The 27,980-nt window shown below is 34.5% G+C and overlaps 1 protein-coding gene across 11 annotated transcripts in view; it reads left to right on the top strand.

Moving 5' to 3' along the window:
* LRRC7 (leucine rich repeat containing 7) overlaps positions 1-27,980 on the top strand; it is a 560,700-nt gene that overhangs the window by 174,215 nt on the left and 358,505 nt on the right. For all 11 annotated transcript variants that reach the window (XR_009258064.1, XR_009258063.1, XM_058717001.1 and 8 more), the window contains one exon: positions 20,861-21,063. Coding sequence is in view for 9 of the 11 variants with exons in the window: in XM_058717001.1 (XP_058572984.1) it covers positions 20,861-21,063 (203 nt within the window). In the remaining 2 variants the exon portion in view is untranslated. The remainder of the gene's footprint in view (positions 1-20,860; positions 21,064-27,980) is intronic.

Genomic DNA, 27,980 nt, shown 5'->3' with positions numbered 1-27,980 from the left:
GGTGTTGTACGTAAGTGATGAATCACTAAATTCTAATCCTGAAACCAATATTACACTATATGTTAATTAACTAGAATTTAAATAAAATTTGAAAAGAAAAAGTCTGTTTCTTGTTTTGCTCTCTTTTTTGTGTGTCTTGTTTCTTAACTTATACATATGAGTAAAATTATATGGTATTTGTCTTCCTCTGACAGACTTATTTCACTTAGCATTATACTCTCCAGCTCCATCCATATTGCAATTGGCAAAATTACGCACACACACATACACACACACACACATATATATATATATACCATTTCTTTCACATATATAGTATATATATATAAATTCCATATACATTATATTTTATATATTTTTATATTTATTATACATATAATTTGTATATTATATATATATGTACCATTTCTTCTTTATCAGTGGACACTTGATTTGTATATATATATACATATATATGTATATACACACATACTATTTCTTCTTTATCTATCAATGGACACTTGGGCTGCTTCCATAATTTGCCTATTGTAAATAATGTTGAAGTAAACATAGGTGTGAATATATTCTTTAAAATTAGTGTTTTTGTATTCTTTGGGTAAATATTTAATAGTTCACTTGCTGGATCATAGGGTAGTTCCATTTTTAACTTTTTGAGGAATCTCCATACTGCTTTCCAGAGTGGCTGCACCAGTTTGCATTCCCATCAACAGTACAGGAAGGTTCCCCTTTCCCTGCATCTCTGTTGTTTCCTGTGTTGTTCAATGTATCCATTCTGACAGGTGTGAGGTGATAACACATTGTGGTTTTGATTTTTATTTCTTTGATGATGAGTGATATTGAGCATCTTTTCATGTGTCTATTGGCCATCTGAATGTCTTCTTTGGAAAAATTTTTTATTCATGTCTTCTGCCCATTTCTTCACAAGATTATTTGTTTTTGGAGTGTTGAGTTTGAGAAGTTATTTCTATATTTTGGATACTAACCCTTTATCTGATGTATCATTTGCAAATATCTTCTCCCATTCTGAAGGCTACCTTTTAGCTTTATTGATTGTTTTCTTCACTGTGCAGAAGCTTTTCATTTTGATGAAGTCCCAATAGTTCATTTTTGCTTTTACTTCCCTTGTCTCTGAAGATGTGTCTAGTAAGAAGTTGTTATGACTGAGGTCAAAAGAGGTTGCTGTCTGTGTTCCTCTCTAGGATTATTATGGTTCTGTGTCTCACATTTAAGTCTTTTATCCATTATGAATTTATTTTTGTGTATGTTGTAAGAAAGTGACCCAATTTCATTCTTTTGCATGAAGCTGTACCGTTTTCCCAGCATCATTCATTGAAGAGACTTTCTTTTTCCTATTGCATATTATTGCCTCTTCTGCCAAAGATTAATTGACCATAATCATGGATTTGTTTCTGAGCTTTCTATCTTGTTCTATTGATCTGTCTATTTTTGTGCCAATACTATACTGTTTCCATTACTAGAACTTTGTAGTAGAACTTGAAATCTCAAGTGTCATACCTCCAGCTTTGTTTTTCTTTTTCAAGATTGTTTTGGTTATTTGGGTTCTTTTGTGGTTCCATCCAAATTTTAAGATTATTTATTCTACTTATATGAAAATTACTGTTGGTATTTTAATAGGGATTGATTTAAATGTGTAGATTGCTTTGGATATTATGGACATTTTCATAGTATTTGTTCTTCCAATCCATGAGCATAGAATATCTTTCTATTTGTTTGTGTTGACTTCAGTTTCTTTCATCAATGTTTTATAGTTTTCAGAGTATAGGTCTTTCATCTCTTTGGTTAAGTTTATTGTTAGGTATTTTATTCTCTTTGGTACAGTTGTAAAAGGGATTGATTTCTTAATTTCTTTCTGTTGCTTTATTATTAGTGTATAAAAATGCCACAGATTTCTGTACCTTCACTTTGTATTCTCCAGCCTTACTGAATTTATTTATCAATTCTAGTAGTTTTTTGGTGGTCTCCTTAAGGTTTTCTACATAGAGTATCATGTCATCTGCAAATGGTGAAAAGTTTTCCTTCTAACCTTGCCAATTAGGTTGTCTTTTATTCCTTTTCTGTCTGATTGCTGGGATGAGAACTTCCAGTACTATGTTGAATAAACGTTGTGAAACTCCATATTCAACTCTTTTTCCTGAGGTTAGGGGAAAAACTCTCAGTTTTTCACCATGGAGTACGATGTTAGCTGTAGGTTTTTCATATATGGCCTTTATTATGTTGAGGTATGTTCCCTCTAAACCTACTTTGTTGCATGTTTTTATCATGAATGGGTGTTGTACTTTATTAAATGGGTTTGTTTTTTGCATTTATTGAAATGATCCTAAGGATTTTATCCTTTCTCTTGCTGATGTAATGTATCATTTTTATTTATTTGTGAATACTGTACCACCCTTGCATCCCAGGAACAAATTCCCCTTGATTGTGGTGAATAACTTTTTAAATATATTGTTGGATTTGGTTTGTTGATATTTTTTAAATTAATTTATTTATTTTTGAGAGAGAGAGAGCACAAGTGCAGAAGGGGCAGAGAGAGAGGGAGAGACATAATCCCAAGCAGGCTCTATGCTGTTAGCATGAGTCTTGACTCACACTCAATTTCATGAACCATGAAATCATGACCTGAGCTGAAATCAAGAGTCAGATGCTTAACCAACTGAGCCACGCAGGCACTCCTGGTTTGCTGATATTTTGTTGAGGATTTTTGCATTTATGTTCATCAGAGATATTAGCCTGTAGTTCTCTTTTGTTTGCAGTCCTTTATCTGGTTTTTGTGTCAGGTTAATGCTGGCCTCATAGAATGAATTTGGAAGATTTCCTTCCTGTTCTATTTTTTTGAATAGTTTGTGAAGAACAGGTATTACATTTTCCTTTAATGTTTGGTAGAATTCACCTGTGAAGCCATCTCATCCTGAACTTTTGTTTGTTGGGAGTTTTTGGTTATTGATTCAATTTCATTGCTGGTAATCAGTCTGTTCAGATTTTCTTTTTCTTCCTGATTCAGCTTTGGAATATTATATGTTTCTGGGAATTTATTCATTTCTTCTAGGTTGTCCAATATTTTGGCATATAATTTGTCATAATAGTCTTTTATAATGCTTTGTGTATCTGTGGTGTCAGCTGTTATTTCTCCTCTTTCATTTCTAATTTTATTAAGTCCTCTCTCACTTTTTCTCTCTCTCTCTTTTTTTTTTTTTTTTTTTTGGATGATTCTAGCTAAAGGTTTATCAATTTCTTTGATCTTTTCAAAAAACCAGCTCCTGGTTTCATTGTTCTTTTTTATTGCTTTTTAAATTTTTGTTTCATTTATTTTTGCTCTAATCTTCATTATTTCCTTCCTTCTGCTAGTTTTTTGTTTTGTTTATTCTTAACTCTTCTAGCTCCTTTAGATGTAAGATTAGTTGTTTATTCAATATTTTTTCTTCCTTCTTGAAGTAGGCCTGTATTGCTATAAACTTCCCTCTTAGAATTTTTACTGCATCCCAAAGATTTGTACCACTGTGTTTTTCTTTTCACTTTTCTCTTTGTACTTTTTTTTAATTTCCTCTTTGATTTCCTGTTTGATGCATTCAGTGTTTAGTAGCATGTTATTTAACCTCCATGTATTTGTGCTCTTTCCAGATCTTTTCTTGTGGTTGATTTCTGGTTTCATAATGTTGTAGTCACAAAAGATATATAGAATGATTTTATTTTTTAAAAATTTATTGAGACTTGTTTTGTAGCCTAATATGTGATCTATTCTGGAGAATGCCCCATATGCACTTAGAAATAATGCATATTCTGGTGTTTTAGGATGAGCTGAAATGTAAACTTTTAAGAAGAAAAAAATAATTATTAAGGTAGTATGGCTGTATATATTTACTCTATTTCTATTTAAAAGTGGAAAATGTCTAAAATATATGATTACCTGCTCTTTAATTTCTATACTCTGCCCAATTATATCTATTATAATCTTTACAAAACATACCACAATACTCATGATAACTGTGAGACAAGCAGAAAAAAAATAATTATTCTAAATATATCCCCTTTACTATGGGGAAAATATTTTTAAAAATATAAATGAAATGTTTATTCTAAGAAGATAAAAAGATTACTTTAATAACCAGGTATATTCGTTTATCTCAGTGTCCAGCTTTTTCCCTGCTCTGAGCTCTACATGCTCTTAACCTCAGCATACACATACAAACACACAAACATGATGCATATAAATTCATTTAATGAGTTCCTTTCTAATATTATTAAAAACTAAGAAGATGTTCCAGGAGAATAATGACATTATGTTACTTTTTTGCTTTAGATTACAGTTGGCCCTTGGTTCTTAGCCTGTCTAGGAAGACTGTTGTTGCTACTTACTGAGAAATTAGGTGCATTTTTTCTCCATTGATGCTTATCTCTGTACCTTGTTTTGTTCTACATATATCTAGAAAATGCGAAATAGAAAACTTGTTCTGACAGCATTTATATGTTTATCTCACTATAATTGGCAGAGGTAGGTTGCGCTCTAACTGGGTTCATGAAACAAAGGAAAAACATAGAATTTATATTACTATAAAAATTATTTGCTCTGTGGCATCCTGTATCAGTAAGAAAAATAAGTATTCTTGATTTAAAGTTTGATGCAAAATTTCAAGGCCAATCAATATAAGTGCTATCAAGAGGCATTTCCATTTGAAAGGATCCATCTATGACAGTGGAGAACAAAATCTTATAATTTTTCCCCATTTATTCACATTATTGTATATAACACTTACATGAAACACAATCAAACGAAGGATTAAATTCTATTACCTCTTCACCTATAAGGATGCATCCTTTGTATGGTCATTTATGTTGTTCTCTTGGACACACCTACTCAAAAACTATGACCAATATTAAACCTACAAAAAATACCTGGATTATTCACACACCGAGACTGAGACTAACTGATGAAAAATAAAATGTTTCCTATTTGAAGCCACTGAGTTAAGTCCATTCAGCAAACTGATTTTATAAGCACAAAGAAGGAGCAAACAAAGAAAAGGATTAAAAACACTTCAAATTATACTTTCCTCTATCAAACTTACAATGACTGAAAATAAACTGATAATATATATTATTCAAGGGAATAGATATTCATATATAATATTCTGGGTAGTAGCAATTGGGCAGTTTTGTAATATTTATCAAGAAGGACAAACGCGTTTAAATCCTTCTCACCTAGTAAATGCACAAGAACTTGTATTTGAAATTGTTTATCAAGGTATTAGTTATAATTGGAGAAAATGGCAAACATATAAATTTAAATCATAGAAGAAAGATTGGTCACATAAATTGGTAGACATATTCACAACAGAATATTTCACCATCTTCAAAAAGTATGTTTCTAGGAATGTTTAACGATATGAGAAAATGTTTATAGTATAATGCTAAGTAGAAAAGTACAACACAGAACAATATATTTAATTTTAATGATATGCATGCGTGTTGCATGTTTGTGCCTGTGAGTATGTGTCTGTATGCATGTACCTAGAGTACAACATTAAGTGAATGATAGAAAATACTCCACTATGTTTATAGTGCTTTATATCTGGATAAGAATGTGGTGAATTTTCTTTTATTACACTTTTCTATATTTTCTAAGTTCTTAATAATAAATATGTATCACTTTTATATTCTGGAGAAAATAACAAATGAGATTTTAAGTAGCAATATTTTGATTGAACTGAACTATGTGCCCACCATGTCTAAACAACTCTTCTCTCATTATTCTTATTTTTTTTCTCTGCCAGTACAATAATGTTCATTAGAAAAGTATCCTTCAGATGTATTTCACATGATCTGGTGGTTAATAGCGTACTTTCATGTCATAGACTCCAGACCTAGAGTTCTTTCTTGTCCAGCAAGAGAGCAGATGCAGGGTTGAAATGTGAGAGAGGCTAATGTCCAGGAAGAGACAAGAGCCCTGAGTATGGGTGCTTGCTCCATTCTTATTACGATCAGAAGGCTTACAAGTGTGATGGACATGCACAAAGAGAAAATGAAACCATGAACATTAACTCATGGGCATGGAGGAAAGGGGGTTTCGAAGATATGTGGTGTTAGGGATTTGGGTCAATACAAAACAAAAGTCTGGTGCTGGGTGGAAGGTTGTTTATAGCAGACGTAAGGCACCACCTCTGTTTACCTAAACTAGCCTAGGAGACATGAAAGACAGAGCATGCTACCTCAGGGTCAACAAGGCACCTTTCCTTTGCTAGTTAACTCCCCTCTGGGCAACTTCTCCCTGCTGTGGTCTATAGCCCTGTTTACCTGTTTACCTATTTTGGTCCTTCCTTCCTGTGAAAGCAGCTTTGTGCTATTGTACTAAATTGGGGCCATTTCCTCCCTGAATACCTAATCTTGTCTATGTCATTTTTGATGCTTTCATCCTGAGGCTTTTCTATTCTATGTCTTTGTCCTATACTGGGGACTTTGCCCTGTTTACCTAATCTTATTTACCCAAACTTGGGTGTGTTCATCCTGTGGCTTTCTAATTCTTTATGCTTTGTTAGCCCATCGGTGCAGTGCAATTCCCAAGCTTATTCTCCACACTTTCAAGGTAACATAATTTCTATTTTTATTCTCTTTCAAGGGTTCTTTAATTTACTTCCATTATCAGTTTAGGATGTACATATTGACATATAGTGCTATCTCTTTTCTATTAGAACTGTTCCTTCTAAACAAGATATGCCCATCATTTTTGCATGATAACTACCATATCTATTTTTCAAGACACTTCTGAAATCCTTATTTAAGTCTTTGGGTTAAATTTTTATGTTAGAGTAGTTTATTATAGTCACTATATGTATTCATGAAAAACACTGACAGTCATTTCTTTTCCAGGATGTTTATTTCTGAGAATGAGGAGGTAACCTATCCATTTTGTTCTTTCTGCTATGTCACACATAGCAGAGTGTCTAATTTTATACTTTTGTTGGGCAATTTTGTCTGTAACTGAAACTGAAGTTTTAAATTTACTTCAAACAGTTGGTGAATTTAAGGCAAAACAAAAGTTCCATCTTTGCCTGTCTTCATTAATCTGTACAAAAGAGAATTTCACATTGCATGTCTATCTTGGATTAGGAGAACAACATCAACAACAAAAGACAGAGCTTATGGTCTAATTAAGAACTCACACTACCATGGAGTGCCTGGGTAGCTCAGTTGGTTGAACATCTGACTCTTGATTTCAGCTCAGATCAAGCCCCTCATTGAGCTCCATGCCACCAGTGCAGAGCATGCTTGAGATTTTCCCTCTCTCTCTCTCTCTCTCTCTCTCTCTCTCTCTGTACCTCCCTGGCTCATAGGTGAGTGCACTCTCTCTCCCTTAAGATAAATAAATAAACTTAAAAAAATAAAAAAATAATTAAAATATTAATAAACATAGACAGTTTTAGAAGTTATCTATAGTTATGATTGAAGAATGAATATAAAGCAGCATGAAATACCATTTAAAAATCCTTTGTTCAATCTGCTTATGTCAGATTGAAAGCATAGGTCTTTTATCATGTCTTGTGAAAGGCACTATATTGACATTGTGTCAACATCACAAAAGGCAAGGAATCCCTGAGATGAGAGAACTACATGGAAAATACTTTCTTAATAGCTTCTACTAAAGCTCCTACTCAAGAAAGTATGAAATGTTTCACATAAAAGGACTTTTGACAAAAATAAATATTGATCATCATATAACTAGATTTTCATTAAATAAAATATTTGACCAGGACACCTGGGTGGCTTAGTCTGTTCAGTATCCAACTCTTGAATTTGGCTAGTCATGATCTCCAAATTTCTTTCATGGGTTCAACCCTTGCACTGGGCTCCATGCTGACAGTGCAGAGCCTGCTTAGAATTCCCTCTCCCTCTCTCTTTGCCCCTTCCTTGCTCATGCTCACTGTAAATAAATAAATAAATCTAAAAGAAAATAAAATATTTGATTAAACTACATCTAAATATACTATACATATCTCTAGCTCTTCAATAAATCCTGCTGAATAACTGATCTTTTCCTAGTAACTCAGCCATCATTAAGAACATAAACCATTGTCTTATACCACAGTATAAAAATATCTCAGGAGATATCAGAGTATAAAACCATCATCTGAGTAGCTTATTCAAGGATGAGATAAGTGATTAGGCTAAACTTCCAAGCAAACTTAAGTTTCTAGTAATTAAATAGCTTACATCTGACTACTTCCAGGCTACTACCTTATTCTGTATCTCTGTCTAAACAAGCCTTCAGAAACTATTTCAGAAACATTATTTTAGGTTTTCACCTTATTAAAGTTAGATCCTTGAAAGTGTCCTAGTGGTTTGTAATTGGTTTCTTCGTGCTACTCTTGGCTGAGGTTCACAACTTGCCTGAGAGCAATATTCTTCAAAAAATATAACTGTAACAGTTTTTTTTTAAAGAATTAGAACTTTTTCCTGAACTTGAGCTATTTTTAATCTAATCTTGAATTTTGTTCTCTACTGTCTTCTATAGCTATATTTTCACCTTTAAGTAAATCAGCAGATAAAAATTCTAAGACAGGATGTATGGACAGAAAAAGAAGTATTAAAATATTGTTATTAATCTATGTGGTACAATAAGGAGAAATTTTGAGTAAGTATATGCCATTACTTATTACAAATCTTCTCTCAAGAGATTTTTTTTCCAGATTGATTCTATAATCCTTAGGTTGATGTTCTTTAGGGTAGTTAGTGTTATGATGACAATATAAATGATGAGGAGAAGGAAGACAAGGAAAGCAGCATTAGTTATAGTCTAGAATACTTAGACAAGACTTTGTAAAGAAGAATTTAAGCTTCCATAAGTGATCCAGACTCAAGTGGATTTTTTCTAACAGCACATACTGTGACCAGTAGGTGAGAAAATAAGTAGAGTGAAAAAAAATATTCCATTTATTATTCCAAGAAGTTCCATTCCACAGAGTTTTGTAACATCTGGTACTGTGATGTTTTAAGACCTGCAAACCAATTATAATAGCCAACAAAAGAAATCACTCAATATGATTTATAAATATTTAAGGGTTTTATCATAGATTGGTTGGATGAGTATAGAAGAAGAAAATGAATAAGAGACATTAGGTATTAGGAGTGGTGCAAGCTAGAGCATAGAACTGGAAAAATATGTTCCTAGAAGTAAAATGGATGAAAAATTAGGTTGAAGATAGCTTGAATGCCAAGCTAAAGAAATTTGTAGACTAGCCTTTCCTAAAATGTGTGCTTCAGAACACTAATTCTTTTCAAAAATATTTATGTATTTATTTATTTAATGGTTTATTTTTTTTAAGTTTATTTATTTTGAGAGACAGAGAGAGCAGAGGAGGGTCAGAGAGAGAGGGAGAGAGAGAATCCCAGGCAGGCTCCATGCTGTCAGCGCGAAGCCTGAGGCTGGGCTCAAACTCAGAAACCATGAGATCATGACCTGAGCCAAAACCAAGACTTAGACGCTTAACCGACTGAGCCACCCAAGTGTCCCAATTTATTTTTGAGAGAGAAAGAGAGAGAGCGAGAGAGACAGCAAGCACTTGAGCACAAGGGCGGGGAGGGGCAAGAGCACACCTGAAATCATGAACCTTGAGATCAACCTGAGCAGAAATCAAGAGTCAAACACTTAACTGACTGAGCCATACAGACACACCCAGAATACTAATTCCTAATTAGAGTGATGAACTTAAAGTTTTTAGCTTTTAAGTTTTTTTTTAAGTGCCTTGGGCAACACTGCTTTGAATAAAGATAAGCATATTTCTTTATCACAAGACCTCTCTGAGCCCTTAATATGCTAATGTACACTGCTTATTTCTTGGAGGAGAATATAACCCAGGAACATGGGCTGGGACATATTACTGTTGAAAATGTAGACTCAGTGAAGCTTCTAGAACAGGGGAATGGACATCATTTTAGAAAACTAATCAAGATATTTAATGTACATGTCCATATATAAAATGATAATGCATTAATATTTTCTTTTTTTTTTTTTTTTTTTTATTTTTATTTTTGGGACAGAGAGAGACAGATCATGAACGGGGGAGGGGCAGAGAGAGAGGGAGACACAGAATTGGAAACAGGCTCCAGGCTCCGAGCCATCAGCCCAGAGCCTGACGCGGGGCTCGAACTCACGGACCGCGAGATCGTGACCTGGCTGAAGTCGGACGCTTAACCGACTGCGCCACCCAGGCGCCCCTAATATTTTCTTTTATAGTAATTATCATAATGTGCAATTATAGATTTATTTAAAAAACTCTTTATTTAATATTCATCTCCTTCACAGTCCAGTGAGTTCATTAGAGCAGTGACCAGAGTTATTTTACTCACTGGGTTTTCCTAGCATATAAACCCGTATCTAGCACATAGTAGACATTTAATAAATATTTGTTGAATAAGTGATTGTAGAGGAAAGATATCTGGAAATAGTATACTTTTATTCAGTAGTACTTTCAGCAATACTACTAGGAGATGGCAAGCATCTGAACTAGATTGAGTGCATGGTAAATAAATGAAGGGGAAGATGTAAAATGTTTAATACAGAAGAAAAAAAAAGGAGCAATAAAAGATAATGCCAAGGTACAGACTTGAGAGAATGAAAACACAATCAAAACAAGAAATCAAGAAAGAGAGCACAGTGTCTGGTACAGAGTAGGAGCTTAGTAAATATTTCCAAATTTTGCATTACACAAGTTGAGTTTTAATTAAAGAGTGAGTGGTAGCTCATTAAGCAGTTAGAAACTAAATCGGGGATAATGGTTTATATTAGAAATCATTCATAGAAACTCTTTGAAGTCTCTTTGAAGTCAGTAGATGAAAATTCCTGGGAAGACTGTGCAGAGAGAGACAGAGCATTGCCGTTCTTAAAATAAGTAACTTGTCTAAAAGCAGAACTTAGAAATATTTTTAATATGCTCCTTCTCAGTACCAGGCACCATGCTTTCCTTCTTGATTTCTTGTTTTGATTGCTGGCATGATAGCATCAGCATTAAAAACCACAAGGAGGTTTGTCCTACTAACAGTTCATTGATCTTCATGAAGATAAACTGGTTTCCTTATGTTGATAGCAAATCAAACCATGTATAACAGTTGCAGGCTTGCAGATATTATAATGATGAAATGAAAACAAACCCATGAAATCTGAGTATTTTTTTAAACATAATTATTTCAACAGTCAAAAAACAAAGAAAGAAGCCTCAGATGTTCCACTTGGAGTCCCAGAATCACCGTGTATCTTGTCTGGATAAGGGGGTTTCAGAGACATACTTAAGGTTAGGTAATGGCTTTAAAGATGTTTCTTGAAGTAGGGCATGGAGAGAGTTTGGCAGGTTTCCATATCCCTGTGGCATACTTAGTAAAGCAAAGGGTTTCTCAGTGAATAAATTAGAAACATTTGTCATTTGAAAAATGTAAGACTGTGCCAGCTAATGAGGACAGCCAGAGTATTTATCACAAATCTTAGAAAGTTTGAACTTTCCTTTGTCCTTTTATCTTTCCAGGTATGGAATATTAGATAAGGATAACAGGGACAAGCACAGGCCTTAAAGCCTAGGGAATGCAATGGTATAAGTCCAGGTGTTTTGATACACATATTCTTATTGTTTGAGTCAACTACCACAGGTATAATTCTCAAGTGGTTGAAATTATCTTTCATTTAATCAATAGAGAAGGATTTGAAGAAAGTAGCAAGATAAGTCTTTTTGTTACTTCACCTGTATTAGTCCAGGTTAGCAAGCCCTGCTGTATAAATGCATTTGACTTTGGGAGAGTGTTTGAAAGGGAGACTATTGATTGCACAGTGGTATGGAAGAAGAAAAATCTTCTTTAGCAATTAATATATATATATATATATATATATATATATATGATTGAGTTTTAAATACCTTTGAAAAAACAAAAAATGTAAGAATTACTTTTTTTGGATATGTGCTAAGGATCTGTGCAAAGGAAGTCAGACTGCTTCTGAGTTAAAGTACAAATATTGGATGTGGAGCTTCTGTGGTATACTGGGCACTGGTTGTGTTTCAGAGAAAAGCAAATATGTACTTCTGTATAATATCATGTATGTAACATGTATGTGCTTTCTTGTGTTTTGTGCTCTTCTCAATTCTTGAAACACTTTCTCCATTCTAACTTGCTACATTCCCCTTCCTTTGACATTCAAAGAAGTTTTTAATACTGATTGCTAGTTAGGAGAACAATGTTATTTGTACCTATGTAACAATGATATTGTACCTATGAAATATTCTATGTGTAAATCACTGTCAAGTGTGTGTGTGTATGTGTGTGTGTGTGTGTGTGTGTGTGTGTGTGAAAGAGAGAGATAGAATTACTGGTAAATTAATGTCTTAGTAAATTCTTATATGTTAATCTTTATACATGACTGCTAATGTAATACATAGTCTGCTAAAGGAAAAAAAAATCAATGGCTTTAGAGTAAGGAGATATGAGATCTAATTTCAAGTATACTAATTATTTTGTGTGTGATATATACATCACAGACTCACTAACTTCAGTTTGTGATTGAAGTATGGAAAATAAGGGGTGCCTGGGTGGCTCAGTTGGTTAAGCGTCCGACTTCAGCTAAGGTCATGATCTCACAGTTTGTGGGTTCAAGCCCTGAATCGGGTTCTGTCCTGACAGCTCAGAGCCTGGGGCCTGCTTTGGATTCTGTCTCCCTCTCTCTCTGCCCCTTCCTCACTCGCACTGTGTGTGTGTGTGTGTCTCTCTCTTTTGAAAATAAATAAACATTACAAATAAAATAAGGAAAATAACATATGAATACTTATTTCTTGTGAAAAAAACCAAGGTGATAAATTGTAAACTGGTTTGAAAATTTCAAAAACCTGTACAAATAAAAGTCATATAATCATGTTTAGCCCCCAATTTTCATTTAATAGTTAATATTTAAAAAAAAAAATTTTAAGGTTTATTTATTTTTGAGAGAGAGAGACAGAGCATGAACCGGGGAGGGGCAGAGAAAGAGAAAGAGAGACACACACACACAGAATCTGAAACAGGCTTCAGCATCTGATCTGTCAGCACAGAGCCCAATGCAGGGCTTGAACCCACAAACTGTTAGATCGTGACCTGAGCTGAAGTTGGATGCTTAACTTACTGAGCCACCCAGGCGCCCCATAATGGTAATATTTTTAAAGTACTCTGAACCAGATACTAGACAAGTTACTGGAAATATACTTTGTTGAACAGACTAAAGACATGGTACCTCTCTTCACAGAGCTTTTAATCTAGTGAACACGATCAATATTGATTAAATTATTAAAGTGTGAGAAAAGGGAATTGCAGCATATAGTTGGAACATATTCTTAGAAGTCATAGCCTGCCTTGATGAATAGAGAGAGGCTATTTTCCTTTAATATTATTTTTTTAAAGGCAAGGGAAATTGTTCTATATAGAGACAGCCTTATTTCTGAGGGCCCTAGCTAAAAAAAAAAAAAAAAAAAAAAAAAAAAAAAAAAAAAAAAAAAAAAAAAAAAAAAAAAATTAGTCTTAGTAATGTGAAAGAAATAGTGAATGCAAAGAGCTCAGAAAACAATCAAAAAAGTGGAACCTGGCCAGGCTGCAAGGGGGCTAGGTTTGAGTGTGGGAGGTAGGAGTTAGACCTATAGGACTATATTATTCTTAACAGGCCAGTAAAAATTTTTGACTTTGCCTAGAGGGCAGAGAAGACTCAGTGAAGTATTTGCAACAAGAAGGTGATATAATATTTGTTTTATAAAGGTCACTCCTGCTGTATTGTGGAGGGAGAACAATAGAAAGACAGAGACAAGTATACATGTAAGAGATAATAGTCTGAGCTAGGTTGCTGGGCACCAGAAGTGAAGAAAAATAGGCTTCATTGAAGAAATATGTAGGCTATTTAATCATTACTACTTGGTGATTGTTAGATGTGGAGTGTAGGTACTAGAGGAGTCAAGAACAATGCCAAGGTTTCTATCTTGCAACACTGGGTGAATCATATTGCTGCTCACAGAGACAGAGAACACAGGAGGGGGAAGAGATTTAGGCAGAACAGTAACTGCTGGCACTTAGTGAATGCTTAAAATCTGAAGACACAATTCTAAGTGCTTTGTATGCACTCTGTTACTTGATGAGGGACTAAACATAGTGATAAAATAATGTGCCTCGTCACACAGCCAGGGAGTTTTGGCTCCAGCGTCCAAGCTCTTGACTGTGATGATGGGCTCTATACCTTTCAAGAGCATCATGTCAATTTTGAACATGTTATGTTTGAGATGCCCCTAAAATATAAAGTGGAAATGATGAGGGAAATAAGTCTGAGTAGATATAAAAAGAAATTTCACAGCCACCTATTGTCAAAGTTAAATGAAGTCAGAGTTGAGAAAGGTGAATGAGATTGTAAAGGGAGAAATCTCTTTACAGTTATAAGGGTACCAAGCCTGAGGACGTGGGGGCATATCTAATATTATAAATCTCAGGGTTTGTTAGAGAGGATGGCACCTTCTCAAAAGACTTAAACGGAAGAACCGAAGTGGAAGGATAAATGTCAGAAGAGAATGATGTCAAGAGAGCCAAAGGAAGAGAGCATTCCCAAAAGAAGGATGTAGTTCCCTGCCCAGGCTCCTAATAGGTTAGATAAAAAAGAAAAAAAAAGTATGAAAATGATTAAAATAAAACTTTATTTTAAACATGGAAGTTAATCCCTCACCATCCTTATTTATCTAGTCTTACAACCCAAATTATTCCATTAAACTAAAAGAAAATTTAAAATACATATACTCACAAGGGCAGAGAAAATAGAAGAGAAGGTATCAGGAAATACAAAATTTCAACAAATTTTGAGATAAAAGTGAAAGAAGATGTAGTTAATATCATCTACATACAAAATACACTAGCTACAATATAAAGTACCAACAAAGGGATATGAAAACTGATTTACTGCATAGACCTCCTTAGAGTCTGGGAGATAGCAAATACCAGGCAAGGAACTGAAGATACTTAGTACTGAAAATAGGAAAATTGACTGAACTACTCTCTATTTAAAGCTACATCACTATGTCCCAGACAGAAGACCAGAATATTCTTTGGCTTACTGCCAGATCATCCTGCAGTGAAACCTATCCTGCATACCAAACTTCCAATTAACTTCTTAGAGCTTCACTCTTCGATACTAAAGGACAGTCACGAATCACCAGATATTTATAGAAAACCCCTATTACAAAAGACACAGATCAAAAGAAACAAACAGAAAAATAGAACTCAGAAATAACATAAGAAGCAGGGGACAAAGACAAAAAGTCTGTAGTTAATATCTTCTGAAAGAAATGAAAACAATATTGCACCCTGAAATACAAACAGGATACTATGTAAAAATAGCATTCAGGAAGCAACAAATAACTTTTGACAGTAAAACTATGCCATCAGATAAAAGATCATTTAGAAGATAAAGTTGAGAAAAATCTCTCAGAAAATAGAATAATAAGACAAAGACAAAGAAATTACAAAAGAAAAAAAATAAATAATTGAATTACAGGATAAATCTAGGAGATAGGTCTTACATCCAGCTGATCAAGATTGAAGAAAAAGAGAAAATAAAAACAAAGAAGATGATAAAATTAACAATTAAATAATAATAGAAAATTTAACAGAATTAAAAGATAAGTGCTTCCAAAGTGAAAGGGTCTGTCAAGTACCCAGTACAGTGGATTAAAAAACACATCAAAGCACATTATCATGAAATTTCAAAACACTAAGGATAAGAAAAAAATCCTAAAATGTTCTCATGGAAGAGAAAGGTGGGTATAAAACAGGATTTTGAATAGTAATGGAACTGGATTTTTGGGCAACAACTTTAAAAGCTGTAAAATAAAAAAGATGTCTTCAAATTTATGAAGGAAAATTACTTCTGACCTGTAAATATATATCCTGTCAAACTTTCAATTGTTTTTGGTGAGGTTAAACCATTTTCAGACATGCAAAGCTCTCAAAAATGTATCTACCTGAGATCCTTTCTCAGAAAGTTACTAGACATTATGTTCTACTTTGGAAGTTATATTCCAATAAATCCAGAAAGAAAAAAAGAAACAGGATTCAGAAAATAGAAGACATAACATGAGAAAGAAATGGAAAATTCACAGAATGATAGTGAAGAGACATTTCAGGAAAATATATATATCAGATCTAGAAAAAAACAGACATTCAAGATAGGAACAAGAAAATACAAACAAACATAAAAATAAACAAGAGGATTATTTCAGAGGAAAAAATGACAGATTACACTTATTTGACTATACTAAGTGGAGATAGTCAGAAAATCGAATTAATAAAAGGTACACAGAAAAATCAAGCAAAGGAAAAAATAAGGAAATTAAAAAAAATTAAATTGTGATTGAATTACAATAGTGTATAGTCATAATAAGATAAATCCTACTGATTTGAAACAAAATTTCTGTATTTTTGCTTGGTTAGAATAAAAGTGTGTTGGAATTTATTAGAAGAAAGTTAAACCAGCACATTACATGTTCGAAACCTGCAAGGGGTGGCTGAGTGGCTCAGTCAGTTAAGGGTCTGACTCTTGATTTCGGCTCAGGTCATGATCTCATGGTTTGTGGGATTGAGCCCCACATCAGGCTCAGCACTGAGAATATGGAGTCTGCTTGGATTCTCTCTCTGCCCTTCCCCTAGTCACTGCTCAGGCTCTCTCACTCTCTCACTCTCTCTCAAAATAAATAAACATTTAAAAAAAAACAGTATTGAAAAATAAAGGAGGAAAACTATAATCAAGTTATTTAGAAATTTAGAATGAAGAAAAGCTAAAAAATTGAAAGTTATTAGATATAGGGAGTATAAATCAGGAATGGAAGCAGTTATGATTAAGAAATAGTCCAGGTAATGAGATACCAAAGTCATCAAAGGGTGAAGAGGAGTGTTCAAGAGATGGTAAATGAATGGCATGAGGAACAGAGGAAGGATGTTACTGCTAGGTAATAAGACTATCAAAGGAACAGGGGTTTTATAGGATGTGAGAAAAGTAATCATTTTTAGAGAGCAAGGGGGAAAGCAATTCCACTTTCCAGCCCTGAAGTATTTAAGGCATGAGAATGTCAGCATGCTCTACTTTTAAAGGCTTCAAGTGAACCAAGTTTTAGTTGAGACTGAGAGAGCATTCAGTGAAGAGGACAAGGCTCAATGAAGTTTTTGATCATGATATAAGGCACATTCTCCATGTGCACAGGGAATAGAGAAGAGAGAAATTGGGCCAGGGGAAAACTTCGGTACATTGTGGGGATGAGAGAAGGGATACAGAGGATGACCAACAGAGACTCCATTTTGGGGAAGCGAAAGGGAAAGAAGTCTTAGTGAACTGAGTTCCTAAAGTCTTGGTGGACAGTGGATCCTCTGACCAAATGGTTTAGGTTCAGGCCTGAATATTCTTTTTCCTCTTGGTTTATAATAAAAAATTTGCCATGGCAACAGCAGACAAGTTTCAAGACATAGTCACATGGTTCAACACAATAGGGTGAGTGCAAGTCACTGGACAACACAGGCAGGGACAATTGATTCCACATTCATCTGTGGGTCAGAGAGGCAGACAAGGGCATATATATACCCTGAGTTAGCTCTATGACAGTACAGTTGGGTGGTTGGTGTGAGTACTAGTGACTCACATTAAAAATCTGGGAATCTTTCAAGTCCTCTCCATCCCTCCCTCCACAGTCTCCCCTTCCATCTCTCATTTAATGTATCACCAACACATTGGATTCTGTTTCCAAAATATCTTCCTAATCCGTCACTTCTCTCTATCCTTGCTTTCATTCTCATAGTCTAAGCCATCATCACTTACCTTTATAACTGTAATAACTTCAACAAACATTTACTAGGTGCCTAATATGTGTCAGATATTTACTAGATACATTTACTGGCTGCTTAATATGTGCTAAAGCCCAGGTAGAGACATGGAAGGCACCAACTGACAATCAGGGATTTCAAGTGTCAAGTAAAATAACAGTTACAAAACTTTCTGATTCAGGTTCCTAGAAATGTAAGATGTAGGAGTTCAAGAGATAGAAAGTAATGAAGAAGAAAGGTCATTTTTTACTAAAAGGCAACCAACAGAATGGGAAAAGATATTTGCAAATGACATATCGGACAAAGGACTAGTATCCAAAATCTATAAAGAGCTCACCAAACTCCACACCCGAAAAACAAATAATCCAGTGAAGAAATGGGCAGAAAGCATGAATAGACACTTCTCTAAAGAAGACATCCAGATGGCCAACAGGCACATGAAAAGATGCTCAACGTCGCTCCTCATCAGGGAAATAAAAATCAAAACTACACTCAGATATCACCTCACGCCAGTCAGAGTGGCCAAAATGAACAAATCAGGAGACTATAGATGCTGGCGAGGATGTGGAGAAATGGGAACCCTCTTGCACTGTTGGTGGGAATGCAAATTGGTGCAGCCACTCTGGAAAACAGTGTGGAGTTTCCTCAGAAAATTAAAAATAGACCTACCCTATGACCCAGCAGTAGCATTGCTAGGAATTTACCCAAGGGATACAGGAGTACTGATGCATAGGGGCACTTGTACCCCAATGTTTATAGGAGCACTCTCAACCATAGCCAAATTATGGAAAGAGCCTAAATGTCCATCAACTGATGAATGGATAAAGAAATTGTGGTTTATATACACAATGGAGTACTACGTGGCAATGAGAAAGAATGAAATATGACCCTTTGTAGCAATGTGGATGGAACTGGAGAGTGTGATGCTAAGTGAAATAAGCCATACAGAGAAAGACAGATACCATATGTTTTCACTCTTATGTGGATCCTGAGAAACTTAACAGAAACCCATGGGGGAGGGGAAGGAAAAAAAAAAGAGGTTAGAGTGGGAGAGAGCCAAAGCATAAGAGACTCTTAAAACCTGAGAACAAACTGAGGGTTGATGGGGGGTGGGAGGGAGGGGAGGGTGGGTGATGGGTAGTGAGGAGGGCACCTTTTGGGATGAGCACTGGGTGTTATATGGAAACCAATTTGACAATAAATTTCATATATTGGGAAAAAAAAAAAGAAAGGTCATTTTTTTTAATGTTTGTAGTTGGCCTTCTACACAATACCAAAGGCAGATAACCATCTGTAAATTTTAACTCATAAACCTGTCCCCTAAATTTCATTTTATTAATTTCATAAGTTAAAACTTGGGCTGAATGTCCAACATCTCCTAAATGTTTTCTACTCATTTTCCTCCAAATAGGATTTAACGTGAGCAATTTAAAAAGCAAAATTCTGGGGCACCTGGGTGATTGTTGGCTAAGTGTCCAACTTTGGCTCAGGTCATGATCTCACAGTTCGTGAGTTTGAGCCCCACATTGGACTCTGTGCCCACAGGGCAGAGTCTGCTTGGGATTCTCTCTCTCCCTCTCTCTCTCTGCCTCTCTCTCTGTCTCTCAAAATAAATAAATAAACTTAAATAAATAAAAAGCAAAATTCTATATTGTTTTTATAAACTATCACTACTTTCTAGCAATAAACTTATGCTGGTAAGTCAAATAAATGAACCAAAATTTGCATGTTTCAAGTTAATGTTCATTTGGTATTACTCTGCAGCTGGCAAACTGTACTGTGTCTGTGAATTCAAAGATGAGTAAGACAAGAACTTCTCCTCAGAGAACTCACCTAGTGGGGAAATAGAACATGTAATTGGGAAGAAATATGATTAGTGCTCTGAGAACTCAGAGGAAGACTGTAATCATTCTTCCTGGAGAGACACTCACAGAGATAGTGACCTTTTAGTCAGAATGAGAAGTGCTTCAAGCAAATTATCCATAGCTGATGGTGGTTGGGCGGGAGGGAGGGGGGTCCTAAATATATTCATTTATTCATTCATGAATTCATTTGTTTATTCTACATTTATTATCGAATAAATTCATCTACCATATGTCAAGCATCAAGACAAATACAAAACAAATAAAACACTGTTCTACTCTCAAGAGACTTACATTCTAGAAGAATGACATGAAAGTTAATAAATTTGATAAAGTGTTATAATGGCATGTAATAAATGGCACAGGCCTGTGCAAGATTTTATGGCATTTGGCCAGTTTAATCTAGACAAAGATGTTACAGGAATTCCTGCCATGATTGTAACCTGTTTTCTCCCAGTGAAATCATAGGATTCATAAAGCTAGGTTCTCATTCTGAAGCAAATAACCAATCTAACTCTCATCTGTAGTTCCAGTACAATAAAAGCTTCATGAAAACAGGGACTTTGTTCAATTTATCACTCTATCCCACTAACTAACTACATCAATGCCTGGAACATAGTGGTTATTTAATAAATGTATGTTCACTAATGGAATGAATTTGTGGGTAAAAAAGAGGTTATCATAAACCTTAGGAATGAAACTTGAATATTTTGGTGGAAATGGAAAAAATATAGTTTTTTCAACAAATTACAGATGTTTGTGTTCTATAGTGTAATATGCATAAAATTGAAAAATACAGATTCGTGTGTCAAATGAGAATGTAAGTATGGTGATTGCATTGCACAGAGTCAGGATTGTGTTCTGACTAGATTCTGCCATTCCAAAGCTGTGTGATGATGGGAAATCTCTTAACTTCTGTGAATTCCATCTCTTTGTCGTTAAATGGGAATAAAACCTATAGCTTACATACTATACAGGGCTGTTCAAGTGTTAATAATATAATGCGCACTTTCTATATAAATTTTAAAGCATCACACAATTATGAAATTTATACTAAAAGTAAATTTCTAAGGCTTTAAATATTACAGGAATTCCCTTCAAAGGTAGACAACTAAGCAGATTGTTTTTCTCTTTTTCTCTAGTGCAGTGCCTGGAGATGACCACCAAACGGAAAATCATCGGCCGACTGGTGCCGTGCCGATGTTTCCGAGGTGAAGAAGAAATCATCTCAGTTTTAGACTACTCCCACTGCAGCCTTCAGCAGGTGCCAAAGGAGGTCTTTAACTTTGAGCGGACATTAGAGGAGCTTTATCTAGATGCCAATCAAATTGAAGAACTACCTAAGGTAATTTTTGACAAAACCTAAAGTATATATACTGTAAATGAGTATTTCATAATTTCAAAGACTTCACTAATGATGTTAGCTATAGCCTTCTATCTGGAAAATTGACAAATTGTTCAAACTGATATAACTTTCCCCAATATTCTTTTTAATATCACTCCATTTGTCATTTCACGTGATATGCTTATAACCAATTGAACTCCATGGAAATCATCATTTTATGAATTATGCATTTAGATCAATATTGGTGCATTGAGATCAATAATTAGGTTTGGAAAAGAAAGGAAAAACAACTATAATTTATATGTTGTATATTAAGGTAACATTGTTTTAAAACTTTGAATTGTATGTTCTAAGTCTAGGAAATACTTTTACACACACACATGCACACACACACACACACACACACACACACACTACTATTATGAAAACCATGCTGTTGTTTCCGGAATTTTGAATCTTTGATTATTATAGACATTACTGGATTTATATGACATACAAGTATAAGTACAGTGTAGCTAAAAATTTTAACTAATATCAAACTTTGTGCACACACACATACATACACATTGCCATTATGACATTATGCTATGCAAAGAAAATGTCCTTGTTCTCTACCGCAGAAAAGATTGGATGATAAGAGAGTAGCTAACGCAGACCAAAACCGCACAGCAGAGTTTCAAAATCTAAATCATTGTATGTTAATGATCATCTAAATAAGTGACTCATATTAAGTAGTTGGTATGGCATTTATCTGTGAAGGATTTACACCATGGCTCAAAGGGAAACAAAAAAATGTTTTGCAATACATTTCCATTGCTTATGCTTAAAAAATGCATATTAAATACCTAGAAACCAGAAAAAGAACCATCCATAATAAAAGCTAGCTTCATTATCAAATTCTGAGAATAATGTGCTGATCAAAACAAATTATGATTAGTTGTTTCCACTTAGGATTATGAATTATGGTATTTATATAATACTTCAGAGACAGGAACTATTTAATGTGTACTTCAAAACCAAAATACTTCATTTTTGACAATCAAAGTATATAGCGTCCTCTTGGATCTTTGGTCAGGAGGTGTGGGTCAGTCCTAAAGGAAGTTTTAACTATATAGATTAGCAAGTACATGCACATCGAATAGAGACTGGCATGAGCTGAGCTTTTTCTCCCAAAGAATATGAACTTCTTGAGAACAGAGATGGCACCTTATTCATTTTTGCCTCCCTGTACAGGAGCATGCATGGTGACTTTCACATAATGGATATTCAATCTCTTTGTGGTTGCCACTAGGTAAAACAATGCAGAGAACTTCGTGTATTACAGAACTTGATTAGCAAAACTGTGTAAGGTTTAAATGATTCATAAATGTGACATTTAGCTTGAATTTAGAAAAATAAGTACAAGTGTTTTTTTAGAGTGGGCTAATATAAAATTGCCAGATTAAGTAAAGGACATCCCATGAAATTTGAATTTTTAACTAAAAATCAGAAAATTTGTGGTATAATTATGCTCTAAATATTGCATTTGATATACAAAAAAAGGGTTATTTATCTTGGCATCCTGTATTTTTATTTGTTAAATCTTGACACCCCTAAGCCAACTAGTTATTTAAAATCATTTTCTAGATCCATGCAACAGTTTCCATAAGACAAATAGTAAAAGCATGGTTTACTTTTTTTTAAGTTTATTTATTTATTTTGAGAAGGGGTGGGGGGGGGGAGAGGCAGAGAGAAAGAGGGAGAGAGAGAATCCCAAGCAGCTCCAGGGCTTGAACTCACAAACCGTGAGATCATGACCTGAGCTGAAGTCAGATATTTCTCCTACTGAGCCACCCAGGTGCCCCAAAACATGGTTTATTAATCAAGCAAGTATTTATTTAGTGTCTATACTTATTACACAGTGTTTGAGGCTATAGGGGGATACAAGAGACATAAATCTCAATCCTTACTCTCAAGGATCTAACAACCTAGTTACAGAGAAAACTGAAGCATTAGAAGCAAAAGCATGATAGCGTGTAATCAGAGCCAAGGAGCCAAATACCGTGGTAGAGGAGTTTCATCCTTGCAGGTGGAGTGAGAGGCCTTGACCAAAAGGTATAGATGCAAAAATTGAGATGGCATATATGGAGAGGGAGACGAGAGTAACAGCAGAACTGTGATGAGTCTAGAGCTGCAGTTACATGTGAGGGAGTGCCAACAATATGTAGGTAGAAGGGAGAGAGCAGGGAAGACCCAGATTAGGAAAGGTCTTGAGAGTTGCACAGCATTGTTTGACTTGATGCATTAGGCAGATAATGTCACTGGAGAGCTTATATATCAGGTAAGTAACTAGGAGCCTAAGTGAGCTTGGATTAACAATACATATAAATTGGGTGGCTAAGTTGATTAAGTGTCTGGCTTTTGATTTTGGCTCAAGTCATGATCTTACAGTTCATGAGTTCGAGCCCCACATTGGGCTCTGCAGCCAATGGTGCAGAGCCTGCTTAGGATTCTCTCTCTCTTTCCCTCTGTCTCTGCCACTTACCCTCTTGTGCTCTTTCTCTCTCAAGATAAATAAATAAACAAAAAATAATAATACAAGTGAACCAAAGACTCAATATAATTTCCCAGTGTATTGAATTGAGGAAAAATTGTTGGTATGCTTTATATGTTTCAAATATTTTTCACATAATCTCTCAAGGTTTCTTTGAGTTTCCAAATTCAAAGTTGTTGCTAAAACAGTCCTGTGTTACTTTCTTCTAATGTATTTGATATTGAGATATGTTCTAAATTATCTGACATTGAGATATGATCATAATAGTACATGGATATATTTGTGCATATTAGAAAAATAAGAAGTTAAGAAATAAAAACCCTCTCTTTCTGAGAAGAGCAAGAAAGTCCTTATTTGTTCTTAGGTCTCATTGGCCTTAACTGTGTTACATGTTCATTGCTGATCCAATCCCTTTGCTGTAAAATCCACTATGGCAAGAAAAATGAGATTACCTTGATTGAGTTAAACAATGATGAGCCACCTCTGTGGATTTGTGATTGCCGGCTGAAACACAAAGCAAAAAGGGAAGGGATGCAAGGACTCTAGGGAGATTACCACAATGCACACTTCAAACAAAATGTTATGCAGTCATTGCTTCGTGAGGAAAAGTTGCTGTTAATCAGACAATTTACAAAGTTTTTAAGGATTTGTAAACAAAGTATTGAGTCTCTAGGGAGTTTAATCTTCAAAGTTAAATGAAATGAAACCCTATTTGTCTGCCATCTTATTTTATTGTTTTCTTTGTGTTTCCTTGGCATTGTTACCATGGCGACTTCAAATTTGTTGAGTAAATGAGATAGCTATTTGTATTCTTGATTTTACATTATGGTAAGAATTACCTTTTGCAAATGTTTTAATTTTTTTTCTTTCTGATATTTTATACTGAGAATTTTCTAGCTGGCCAAGAATTTCTATTGTAAGATGTTATACAACAGGTATAGAACAGTGTCAATGTTAATGACATTAGAAAAAGATATGTCAAAACTGTCAGAAAAGATGCAAAAATAGAAGTGAAAGAACAGGAAGTTTTTTGATTAAGAATAGTTCAATCTGTGTTACTTAATTTTCTGTAGTAAAAGGTAAAAATACAAAATGACATGTCTTTCACACAGTGATAGAAAACCCACACAGCTTATAATTTAGTACTGTTTTGCTTGCTATTTTGAACCAGGAACTTAAAATTATAGACAGAGTGATAGACCATAACAGGTGTATATTATATACAAAATAGTATGGGAAGGCAAAAGTAAAAAAAAAAAAACAATAAAGAGAAAAACTGCTGAGAAACTTCTTGAAACTGAAGGAGAACTCTAAAAAAGAAAAAAGAAATAATTTTGGAAAAGTTAATATGTGACCAAAATTGAAAGATATAGAGAGTGATTTTGGTAGGTGAGGTCAAGTTAACCATATATAAAAGAGGATGGAACTAAATCTGAAGCACCCTACCTACAAAATTGTCTTCATATTAAAACTTACAACCTACTCTTGAAATATTTTACAGGTTAAGAACCTGACCTTTGGACCCAGACAAACCTGGGATTAGATCATAGCACTGCTTTTTGGTTGAGAAGATACTTTATTTTCTGGGAGTCTCAGTTTTATCTTTAGCAAAAATGGTAAAATAATAGAGGTTACTAGTAGTGAGATAGATGACAGATAACAGGTAGATAAATAGATGAGTATTGGTGAGATAATGTATGTGGAATACCTTGAATAGAAAAATATTCAATAATCGGTATTCATTATTCTCCTCTCACAGATGAAGGAAAATTCCCATGTTAATTACCCTGAGGAAAAGAAAAGTAAGATTTTGTAACATCTCAAGGTAGTTCTGGGCATTGGCTCTCTAACAAAAACTGTTGTGGCATGACTTTATCTCTGCCTGAAAGTTCCAAAGACAGCTTCTAGGAAAACAATTCCCCGACTACAATGGGTGATAGGTTTTTGACTCTACTGGCTGCACCAGCAGGTTTGTGATAACATCACTGTTTTCCCAGAAAATTTCTTTGATTCACAGAATCACAATGTTGTATTATTTTCAAGTAGGTGCAACCTTGGAGATTATTTTATTTAGCCCTCAATTATTACTAATAAGCAAATCCAGGCCAGGAAAGTTAATTAACTTCTCTTAGCCCACATAGGATGTTAGATTCCTGTCGAAAACTATTACCAAATACTGTGTATTCATTAGGGTAGAATAGGTTATGCTGCAGTAACAGCAAGTCAAAAGTTCAGTGCACAAATGAACAAAAGTTTTTCTTGGTGTCCAGTGAGTGTTGGAAGGAAGCACTGCCCTTTAGGTATCCACAGTCAACTAGTCTAACTTTCCACCCAGTGCAGAAATGTTAACTTTTTGTTGCTCTTGCAACACTCATCCAACCTCTTCATGAACATTTCTATTAGTGAAAGAAATCATTAAATTAAGAAGCAAATTAGTGTATTATTGGAAAGTTCTGGTTATTAGAATGTTCAACAATATGTTAATGATGTTTACCCATATTCATCCATCTAAAACTGGGTGAGGTACTTGGTGTGATACAAAGATTATTAAGGCATGCCTTCTCTGGACAAGGAACTATGCTTGAGCCTTCAAATATTTGAAAGGCATTCATATGCTTTGCCTTAGAGTTCTATTTTTCCAAGGCAAGTTTCCAAATTTCTTTGACATTTTTCAAAGACATGCTTTCTAAATGCTTCACCATCTTGGTTGCAATATTCTGGACACATTCTAATTATTAGCTTGGCTTTAGACATTGATACATCAATTAAACAAATATCTGTCCGTGTGGAAATATTCCACAGAGGAATAAACAAAATGTGAAAGAACTCAGGAGAGAGGTCAGAGTTGGAGATGGATTTGAGTCATCTACCTAGAGTTGAGAATTAGAACTAGAAGACGAGATCATGTCCCTGATTGCTGAGAAACAAATAATTAAAATTTTAAAAACAAAATGATAGTACAAAACTACCAGAGGACTTGCCTAGAACTTAACCTTGGTTTCCCCCCAGTAGTCATGGCAACTGTATGTACAAGGATAAAATAAGGAAATTTTATTATGCTCATGTAGGTAAAAATAAATAAATGAATGAATGAATGAATGAATAAATAAATAAATAAATACCTCCATGGGTAAGAGGAATATGACATCTGAATTAATCTTGATCTAGGTTTATATAGCTTACAAAAAACTATTGGTTCATAATGAATAGAAGATAAGGATAGCCCTAATTGTGTAGTACTATCAAAGCTAATTCTGGAAATTTCCAGTCTTCCAAGACATTTGAAATTGAAGGTCATGAGCATTTTACTTAGAAAATATGAGATTTAAATATGAGAAAGGATAGGTTCTAACTTCTATCAAAATGCCATAAAACATTCAGGTCACAAAACAGTTATCATCATACAACATTTAATGATACAACTATTATGAAATAATTAGCAAGAAGACCAAAGAAACAAATATTCATTTGAATATTAAACTTTACCTTCTTAAACCTTGCTGATTATCTGGAGGCATATTGACAATGTCTCCATGCGGCCTCTGTTTCCCCAGCCTGACCCACATCAGTTGATTCCTCACTTCTGGATTTCAAAATCCAGCAAAGCATGGCAACTGACATTCTCTTTCTTGCTAAATAAACATTTTAAAGTCTCATACAAGACTTTTATTATTTTACTGTAAAAGAATGCTTTCACAGCCAAAGTGGAAAACATTCATAAACACAGAATAAATGGCATTCTTTCACAAGAAAAGGTAGGCAGTAAACCTACACTCTTAAAAAAAAGCAATTTTATTGAGATATAATTTACATACCTATCAAATTCGCCCTCCCAAAATATACAATTTAGTGCTTTTATTATATTTGCAGAATTGTAATACCATCACCACTGTCTAATCCTAGAAATATTAATCATCCCCTCAAAACACACTCTACCTGTTAGCAGTCACTCCTCATTCTTTGCTTCCCCTAGTCCCTGGAAATCTCTTTATGGTTGTGCCTATTTTGGACATCTCATCTAAGTGTAATCACACAACATAGGGCCTTTTGCGACTGGCTTTTTTCGCTGAGCATAATGTTTTCTAGTTTCATTGACCTTGTAGCATGTACCAGTACTTCATCCCTTTTTATTGCCAAATAGTATCCCTTTGCATGGATATACCACATACCACTTTTAAAAATAAGATATGACACTTTGTGAAATGCAGGCAAATTGCTAAAAGTGCTGTTTTTCTGTAATCTAAGTGTGTTATTATTTTCCCAATACAAATACATCAGTTTTGAGCTTTATAATCCATAGTATACATGAAGGTGAGCTCCAGTATCCAGCTACCTCAGTATTTTGTTTTCAATGAAGCAGTTGCTTAAATTCAAGTTCCCAAAG

The sequence above is a fragment of the Neofelis nebulosa genome, chromosome 2 (assembly GCF_028018385.1).
Source record: "Neofelis nebulosa isolate mNeoNeb1 chromosome 2, mNeoNeb1.pri, whole genome shotgun sequence".
Lineage (NCBI taxonomy): Eukaryota > Metazoa > Chordata > Mammalia > Carnivora > Felidae > Neofelis > Neofelis nebulosa.
This window is presented reverse-complemented; position numbering and strand designations above follow the sequence as displayed.